The sequence below is a fragment of the Dermatophagoides pteronyssinus genome, unplaced genomic scaffold, assembly GCF_027571235.1.
Source record: "Dermatophagoides pteronyssinus isolate colony J.1.1.1.1 unplaced genomic scaffold, Derpt_VIB-CSIC_2022.12 sq0071, whole genome shotgun sequence".
Classification (NCBI taxonomy): domain Eukaryota; kingdom Metazoa; phylum Arthropoda; class Arachnida; order Sarcoptiformes; family Pyroglyphidae; genus Dermatophagoides; species Dermatophagoides pteronyssinus.
Window position 1 is genome coordinate 69,923 of NW_027461588.1, and position 9,883 is coordinate 79,805.

General features: G+C 27.7%; 2 protein-coding genes across 2 annotated transcripts; both read right to left on the reverse strand.

Moving 5' to 3' along the window:
* Positions 1–5,044: 5,044 nt before the first annotated feature.
* Positions 5,045–6,964, reverse strand: LOC142646148 (uncharacterized). Its single transcript, XM_075824338.1, has one exon. The coding sequence runs from the start codon at positions 6,630–6,632 to the stop codon at positions 5,070–5,072; it is 1,563 nt and encodes a 520-aa protein (XP_075680453.1). The 5' UTR covers positions 6,633–6,964; the 3' UTR covers positions 5,045–5,069.
* A 153-nt stretch (positions 6,965–7,117) lies between these two features.
* On the reverse strand, positions 7,118–8,563 carry LOC142646146 (uncharacterized). Its single transcript, XM_075824336.1, has one exon. It carries the CDS (start codon positions 8,561–8,563, stop codon positions 7,847–7,849), a length of 717 nt encoding a protein of 238 aa, XP_075680451.1. The 3' UTR covers positions 7,118–7,846.
* Between the last annotated feature and the right edge of the window lie 1,320 nt (positions 8,564–9,883).

Below are 9,883 nucleotides of genomic sequence, written 5' to 3' on the forward strand. Positions count from 1 at the left end.
CTCTCTCTCTCTCCCTCTCTCTAAATGTTCATCTATTTCTTCATGATTGATTCGAGTTTGATTATAATTATTTTCGTAATCGATGTTGTTGCATTTTTTCTTCTGTTTATACATTTTCTATTCTATTCAATTTGTTATTATCATCAAACAATTAAACAACAAATTTTTTTTTTTGATGATGATAATGATAATACAATTTTGTTTGTTGCCGTTCGGTATGTAAATCATTTTTGGTTGTTTTATTTTTATTTTTCGTTTAATTTTGGTTGTTACATCAATTTGTATTTGGGAGGAAATTAAATATTTCTTTTTTTTCATTATCATTTGATTACTTTAGTTTTTTTTGGATCTTTTTCTATGTTCAACTAATTAATTTTAACTACTTGGCTGACTTGACTGACAAACAACTGCTGTGGTACTCTTGTTGTTGTTAAAGAATTTCATTTTATTTTTTTATTCTTCGTTTTTCAATTTTACACATCTCATCTCTTACACTTTTATCAAGTGAAAAAGAGAAATATTTCTTCATTTAAATTAATTAGTTTAGGTGTAAATTGTTTGTATAATGATGATGTTTACCTGTTTATTTTTTTTGATTGCTTTCCAATCAACACAAATGAATGCGCTTGATTTTATCGAAAATCATTTCCGAAATTGCCATTTTTTTCTATTCAAATTGATTTTTATTTGCATGATTTAACAATGAGAATTTCTGTTTTTTGTTTCACTTTATCTTTCTCTATCTCTACACGCACACACACGCACAAACATCTTATCATCAAAACATCTTTTTTCATTAAAAAAATTCTTCTTATTTGCAAGAATGTTGAATAATAATCAAATCAAATTAATTTGATAATTTAATTAATTAATTAATTAATTAAATCAAAAATGAAAGAGCAAAATAAGTGAAAGAAGAGAGAGAGAGAGAGAGAGAGAGAGAGAGAGAGAGAGAGAGAGAGAGAGAGAGAGAGAGAGAGAGAGAGGGAGAAAAATATCTGTTATTTCGTAATTAAAGGATCATCATTATTATCTGTTTTGTGATGTTTTTCTTTTTTTTGATATGTTTTTATAAATTTACATCTCCCATAGCCAAATAATATCAAATGCATTCATTTACCTGCCCACACATTCACATATGTTTACTATAGTCACATAGTTAATTGCCATTTTCTCAATGGAAAAAATTGAATGAAAAAAAAATTTTAATAAAAAGGTAAGATATCATGACAACAACAAGTAACCAATCAAAGTTGTTTGCGTGTAAAAAATCTTTTCAAAAATTCAAGAATTTGTCTTTGAATACGCAATCGTGAGAATTTTTTTTTGTTTTTTGTTTCGGAAAAATAACAACTAATGAATGATGGTGATTTTGCCGAATCATTCATTCATTCATTGATGCTGCTATGTGTAATATAACACCAGAGAAATTGAAAGCGAGAGAGAGAAAAAAATGTCATATGTTATAATAGAATTTATATATGGTGGAAAAAATATACAGACAGATATTCTGTTACAGACAGCTTCAAATATTCTTCTGTATTTGATCTAAATTGCATATGACAAACACAAGACATGCACCAACAGAAGATAGAAAAAAAAGAAAGATAGACAGACAAATTCTGTACAAAAGCAACTTGCCAACTAGTTATATTAATTCAATATTGATGCAACAATTGTACCAGAAACATTACTACTATCCGAAAGAGAGATTCTTGTTTTCAAATTTTGTTTTTTTTTCATTTCTCCAAATTCAACAAACATTATATGTTCAACTTTATGAATTTTTCATTCTTTTTTCATTGAATTTAGACCATTTTTCAAGTGTTTTCTGTTTTTTTTTCTCGGGGCATCTTGATTTTTGACTTTCGTCTTTTGTATTTTGGTTCGGTTATCATCATCATCATTTTTTTCATGAATTCTTCAAAATCAATCGATAGATATTGATTGAAAATAAAAAAAAGTTTTTTCCAAACATAAAAATATGAATTTGATTTTGGATTTTTTCGTTTCAAAACAATTAAGTTTTCAATGTGCGATCAATAATCGATCAGAAAATGAAATAAAAATCGATAATGATTATTTTCTCAAGCAATAAATTCTATTGGTTTGATTTCAAAGAAAAACAACAACAACAAACCATTTTGTCCAGAAATACTAAAGGTAATCAAGGTTTTTTGCATGTCAATCATTTTTAGATTTCGATCTAAACTCTGAAACAAAAAACAAACAAGATTACATAACAAGAACATAAACATATCTGAATTTCAAGAATTAGGATTCTTCATTGTTAAAAAACATAACATAAATAATCGGTTCAGTGATCAAACAAAGTATTTAAAAAAACAGAAAAACAAAATTTTGTTTTGTTTTTCCAAAAAACTACTACCTTTAGTTTATGGAAAAAAGCTCAAATATCAAATATAAAAAACTTTGTCCAAGTTTGTTGTTATGAATTGTTTTTTTTTCGTTTGTTTTCGTTATGTTATTTAGATTCGTTTATTGTCTATGTTTATTTACCTGAAAATACAAACTTTTGCAAAAACAAAAAATTCTTTTACTACATCAAAGTTATGTTATTTTATTTTTTTAATGTGTTTATGACATATTTTTTTTTCTTTCGTTCACTATTTTTTTGCACTTATTCTTTTTTGAATCGAATTGAATAACAACAACAACATTTGGATAATCATTTGGTGTTGAATGATGATGTCATTGACAATTGACAATCGTTATATAGAATGTAAAAAATGTCATTCCTTTTTTGTTGAAAAATTTATCGATTTTCATTAAAGTTTTTCCCTTTTCGAAAAAAAATTAATCAATTTTTTTAATTCAATTAAAATCAATTTTTTGTTTTGTTTCTGTTATTCAATTGAGTTTACAAGTGGCAGAAAAAATTAAAAAGTTTTCCCAGAATTTTTTGTTTTGTCTGATGAATTTTCCATTCGAAATTATCAAATATTCGTTTAGAAATTGGTAACATCTTGATGCTGAATAAAGCTTCTTCTTTCTTTCTTTCTTTTGGATGAATAAATTAAACATTTCATTGAATTAATCATTCATTAATCATAGAAATTTAGTGCGATTCTTTCTTGATACACAAGATGCAGAAAGTTTTCTTCAAAAACAAAAACGATCCAGGATCATCTTTATTTTCTTCTTATTAAAATTCTTTCTAGCCTTTTTCACACTAAAATTCTATACAGGTAGAATTTCCGGTAAATTTCTTTCTATCTTTCTTTTGGAAACTTTTTCGTTTTCTACGAAATAAAAAGGTTCTCAAATTCATTTTCATTACTTGTAAATAGTGTAGGTGGTTTGAAAATGAGTTGATTGATTGCTAAATTGAAATTGAAATTTTCGGGTGTTTGTTAATTTTATAAGAATTTTTCTCTATTATTTTTGGTGGTGGTAATGGTGGGGGTGTGTGTTTTATATATAGATCATCAAGGGAAAAAACTGGAAAAAAATAATATAGATAAAAATTATTCGCTGCTATTCTTGTGTAATATTTGTTTTTCCAAAGAAAAAAAAACATGAGAAACAAACAACCGAAATAAATTAATGATGAAATTGTATCCGACACAACAACAGCAACAACAAAAAAAAATGATAAACAAATATTGTCAGATCTATCATTTGTTTTGTTTTGTTTAATTTCCAAAATTTAACGTTAATCAAACGGAACAAAAAGAATAGAGAAATCGACACGCAATTTTCATGATAATCTTTAATTGACGTGTTTAAAATAATTATCGTTTGCTGTGTGTTTCCAAGTATGTTGCGTTTGTTCGTGCGTAATAGTATCATAATTTATTTAAAAGTCATAATAATTAATTGAGAAAAAAGAAATTTTCATTGATACGAGGAAAGAATTAAAAGAATCAATAACTCGAATTGATAAATGATTATTGCCGCCAACACCACCACCATTGTCGTCATTTATTACTTCATATTCATGTCATTGATCTAATGATTTATTTTCGGATATTCATTTCATTACGTTTTTTTTCCATTCCGTGTTTTCATCCATCACACATTGATCCTGAAGCGATAAATTTTCTGTCAATAAAAATATAGAACTAAACAACAATAACAACAATAACATTATTAGTTCATTGACATTGATTAGATGTGATGAATCGGAAACAAAAAATATATCCACCGCTATTCCAAATGACAAATAAGTTAAACAAACTTATGGATGGATTTTCGGTTTTCTCGTTTCCTTTTCCAAAGAAATATTCATAATGATTTGATTTTTGATTCATTTCAAAATAATAATAAAACAATTCAAGTACTTGATTTTTGATTTTTCGATTATCTGAAAAAAAATCAAGTGTTCGAATGATCAATTCGGGTTTTTTTTCTTCAATATCATTGCGGTTTGTTTGTTATTGTTTTAAATAAAAAAAAATTCATTACATGGAAAACATTTTGAAAAGAATAAAATCGATTTGTTTATTGTATATTTCGGAATTTCAGTCATTTTCGTCAGAATTTCAGTATAATTTCAGACTCAATCATTTTATATCAGAATTTCTACTTATACACTTTACTCAATTGAAAATTTAGACAAACGTCAAAATGAATAAAAAAACAACAACAAGACATTGAAAGATGTCTAAATACGAAAAAAAACATTTGCTTGACATAATACAGATATACATCATAATAACGAACACATCAAAGAATGTTCTAGCCGTTGACGTTTCCTAAATATTTTTCAACTAACAAAATCATAAACCAAAAAAAATTTTTGTTTTTCCATTAAAACCATCAACTTTTCCAATGAAATAATGAACATTCATTCATTCATTCATTCATTTTAATCAAGAAAAAAAAAATCCTTATACCAAAAAATAAGGATATAATACATTAACACAATAAGAAAAGAAAAAAAACATGAAAGAGAAAAAAAAAATGATACACAATCAAAGAAAAATATTTTGAAAAAAAAAGAAAGAAAAAAAAAAAAAAAAATAATAAAAATAAAATAATAATAATAATAGTAATTAAAAGAAAAAAAAAATAACAACTGAAAAAAAACACAAAAAAAAAAAAAATCACTTAAATAAAAATAAAAGGTACAAAAAATTTATAAAAATATCATAATTATTTTTGAAAAAGTTGCTTAAATTGAAGTTGTTGCCAAAGTTTATAAGAATTCGAAGAAATGAAAAATTCTGGCAATGGAAAATAAGATGAATCGAATCCTCTAAGGCACCACAATTACAGTATGGATCATTTGCACGATTAATCCGATATAGATAGCCTCGAAAATCACCATGATTGGAAATGAATTGAGTGATTACATAGTCTGGGGAAAGATTGGAATTCCTCCTGTGAAAAATCGTTGGAAAAAACAATCTTGTAACACGGCCATTATTTGAAGATAGCCACAGACGATTCCATTTAATTGTCGTAATCCAACGAATAATTTTTTTCAAATAATTAAATGGACAAAAGAAGAAGGTAATATTATTCATGGTGGTAGCTTCTTTAGCTAGTTTATCAGCTAGTTCATTTCCAATATTTTGTTGATGACCACGAATCCATTTAATACAAATATGATTATCCTTAATCCAAGTTCGAATTTGATGAATAAGGTAATCAGTGTTCCAACGATTATTAATGGCATTTACTGTACTCAAAGAGTCAGTATAGATAATTGCAGTACTTTGTTTATCCTTTAACCAAAAGGCAGCCCGCTCAATAGCGAATTGTTCAGCTTGATAAACCGTACAATAGTTTGCCAATCTAAATTTAGCTTGAAAAATTGGATCTTCATCGATATTTTTATAAACGACAAAAGAAGATCCTAAATGACCATTTATTTTAGAGCCATCAGTAAAAATAATGAAATCATGATTATCATTGCAATTAGCACGAAGAATGGTTGAAGCTGGATGATTAAGTGAAGAAATTGGAACCTTAAGTTGACAACGAAGACCAAGAAAAACACCATTTGTTCTCAATATATAAATATGGTTCAAGTACTGAATTCTCAAATCAATGGGAAGAATATCAGCAATGACAAAAGCTGCATCAAAAGAAATGGTTTTATAACCACGAATCATGGATAAAACAAAATTGCGTTGAACCGATCGTAACTTGGTTATACATTTTTTGTTTACTTTATTTCCCCATATAGAACAGGCAAAAAGCATAATTGGTTCGATCGCCATGATATAAATATGTTTTAGAACATCGAATGATAAACCCCAAGTGTTACCATAACATTTTCTCAGCTGATGATATAAAAATAATGCTTTTTTTGAAACCGATTCAATGTGAGTAGTCCAATTTAATTTCTTATGAATCGAAACACCAAGATATTTAAAAACATCTACAACATCAACATGATCATCACCAAGTACAATTTGTTGTTGATCAATATTTCTTTTAGATGAAATGATCATCGCTTTTGTCTTCTGGGCATTAAACTTTAATGAAGTCCTATTACCAAAGTTCAATATCCACTTTAGAATAATATTCGTTCTATTTATACAGCAATCAATGTCATGATGTTGAACCATTAATACAATGTCATCCGCAAACGCTTGAAGATAACAATTTGGTGGAAGATTTAAACATAGCAAATCGTTAATAAGAATGTTCCAGAGCATCGGTGAGCTTTTCGCTCCTTGCGGACATCCGCCCGTAATTAATTTTTTTAACGTTTGTACCAGAAATATTTAATGATGCGCTTCGATTTGACAGAAAATCTCTAAATATATGATATAAATTTGTAGGTAGATCGAAAAAGCGTAATTTTTCCAGTATCAAATCGAAGCGAGCTGATGGAAAAGCATTTGATAGATCGAGAAAAACCAGAATCATATGTTCTTTTTCATGTCGACACATTTCAATCTTATCAACTACGAATTTAATTGCTTCAACAGCAGATCTATTAGGAACATAGGCATATTGTTTGTTAGATAATATATTTTTTGATAGAATGAAGTGCGAAAGACGCTGGGTAATTAAATTTTCAAAAACCTTTCCCAATGTAGATAATAAAGATAACGGTCGAAAAGATTTGTATGTTTGATCGTTGTTGTTTTTCGGAATAATTTTGATAAAAGCTTCCTTCCAAATATTCGGAAAAATCGACACTGAGAAAAGTTTATTGAAAATCAATTTAAACAAATTAGGAACAGCAAGGTGAATATGTTTAATTATATTTGCAGATAAACCATCTGTTCCAGGGGCCTTTGTATCACTTTCGGCAGCAATTGCCCGATTTGTTTCAGATGAAGTGAAAAAAGGTTCATTCATTTCATTTCTTGATTTATAATTGCAGTGAATGTCACTGAATAGATCGACCTCCATATCCACAACAAATTTATCTATTAAAAATTTCGCACTTTCTAATGCCGAACTAGTATAAACATCATTATCCATTTTTATCGTATTGATGGTTGGATTACGATTTTTGTTTTTCAAATTTATGAAGACATTTTTCCAAACTGATTCTTTGGTATTTGACGAAAAGAATTTTTTACATTGATCGAATTTCGTTTTCTTGATTTCTTCCTTCAGGTGTTTTACTGAATCAATATATTTATTTCGCCAAATTTCCTTCAAAATGACACATTTTTGTCTTTGGAATCTTCTTCGAAAATTATTCATTTTGTTTGTTAGCTTTTGTATATGCCGATTAAATTTCGGTTTATTTGCATTATGACATATTTTTGGTAACGTTTTATCACAAATCAAATGAATGCAATCAACAAAGTCCATAACGAGTACTTCTGTTTCAATTTTTTCTGAGACATTCTGAAATTTATTTATAAATGGTGTAATTGATTTAGAACAAGAATTTTCAAAAGGTAGCCAATCAATATTTTTTTGTGACATATTTTCTAGTTGATGAACATTTATCATTAAAGGAATTGAAACCGATATCAAAGGCAATCAGCTTGTGATCTGAACCAGATTCTATATCAACGGTTCTCCAATTCGATGTCAAAGGTAGAGCATTATGATTGATTATTGTAATGTCGATATGGCTGGTGCCTTGATGATTTTCAAACGTAAAAGAACCATCATTCATAACAAAAAGATTATCACGAATAACCATTTCAATAATAGCATCACCTCTATTATCAACATTTGAACTGCCCCAGATTGGATGATGCGAGTTGAAATCCCCTGTAACAATAATTGGATAATGAGACATTTCATTGAATAAATTACTAATTAAGTCTACTTCTGCATTGAAAAGAGCATGATCAATATTTCTAGATAGGTAAACAGAAGATAAGATGATAGGATTATTTGTATTTATCATTACTGTGGTACAATGCGATGTAGTGAATTGAGATAGACCAATGATATTATTTAATGAAGAGACAATGGCACTTCTTGGTTTCTCTTTATGGTTAAAAATATTCATTTTTGGAAAACCATTTATGGTTGAATTATAATAATTGGGCTCTTGGACACATAAAATACTTGCACCAAGATGTTGAACATTACAGTTTAAAATTGATGATGATATAACACTATTTCTAACATTTTGAGACACAATAATAAATTTGTTTTCATCCTTCATAATTAATTCTTTTCGCCATTTCATTTAACAAAACACAATAGGTTGGGCAAGATTTACTTAAAGCATTATGATTCGTATCAATCCAGTTAGATGATTTTTCCAATGAATTTTTAAAAAGACAATTTACGCATGAGGTATAAGTTTTCTTACAATTTGAACCATAATGATCGTGACCACCACATTTATTACACGTCAGATTATTTGAACAATCAACAGATTTGTGTCCAAATCTCAGGCAGCGGTAACATTGAGTAATAGAAATATAATTTTGAATGTGACAAGCATTATAGCCAATGAAAATTCTCTTTTCATCAATACATAATTTCCATAATTTTGGTGTAACTTTTAATATGGCAAATTGTTGCCCATTTCTATCTTTTTTCATGAATAAGATTTCAAAAGTTTCATTTTGATTTTCAATCATTAATCGAAATTTATCATTTTGATTAATTAAGCAATCCGTGAAGTCACTTTTAGATAGCGTAGAATCAATACCAAAGATAATCATTCTCGGAGAATGCTTACTAGGATTTGTCGAAAGCAGACCACAATTAGAATCATTCACTAGTTTATTTAATTTTTGGGAACTTTCTTTCGAACCACAGTTAATCAATATTTTATTTCTTGTCTTGATCTTATTCAAAATAGATATTTTATTCATTGCCAGTGTCTTATGGTCTATTTTTTCTGTAAGGATGTTTAAAGCCTGATTCATATCCTTAATTTCGGCACATGATGTTTTCACAATACATAAATGATTTGCGTTGATTTTGTCTTGTTTTTTGTTCACAACTTGGATTATTGGCTTTCTTTTTGGCTGATTAATATGTTCAATGTTCAATTTGCCATTTATCGCGACCAAAAAATTATCCATTTCTTTTTTGATATTATTATGGTAATTTTTCATGATAGATAATTCATTTTTCAGAACCTTACATTCTTTTTTGGTTTCAATAAGAGTTTTTCTATATGTTGACACTAGTAATTCACTGTTACGTAATTTGTTATGCAATGACATGCAGGATGCTGAAGCAGAAGAAGTTGGTGAACATAAAGATTGATTATCATTTCTTTGTTTTTCAATAATTTTTTGGCATTCGTTCAATTCATTCTCGTATCCAATTGAACAATTTTCGATATGAGATGCCATAAATAATAAAATTTGCCTGAAATTTGTAATTCTTGTGTTACCATGTGATTGGGCGATTTTTACCAGAATTTTTGAACAATCGAATAAATTTTTCACTTCTTCTTTTTTGAAAACTCTTTTTGAATTCGTTATTCTGCTGTTTGCCGCCATAAATGAATTCAATTATTAAA

Coding starts and splice junctions, on each gene's coding strand:
- LOC142646148 (XM_075824338.1), bottom strand. CDS start 6,632: ATGCTCTGGAACATTCTTATTAACGATTTGCTATGTTTAAATCTTCCA.
- LOC142646146 (XM_075824336.1), bottom strand. CDS start 8,563: ATGAAGGATGAAAACAAATTTATTATTGTGTCTCAAAATGTTAGAAAT.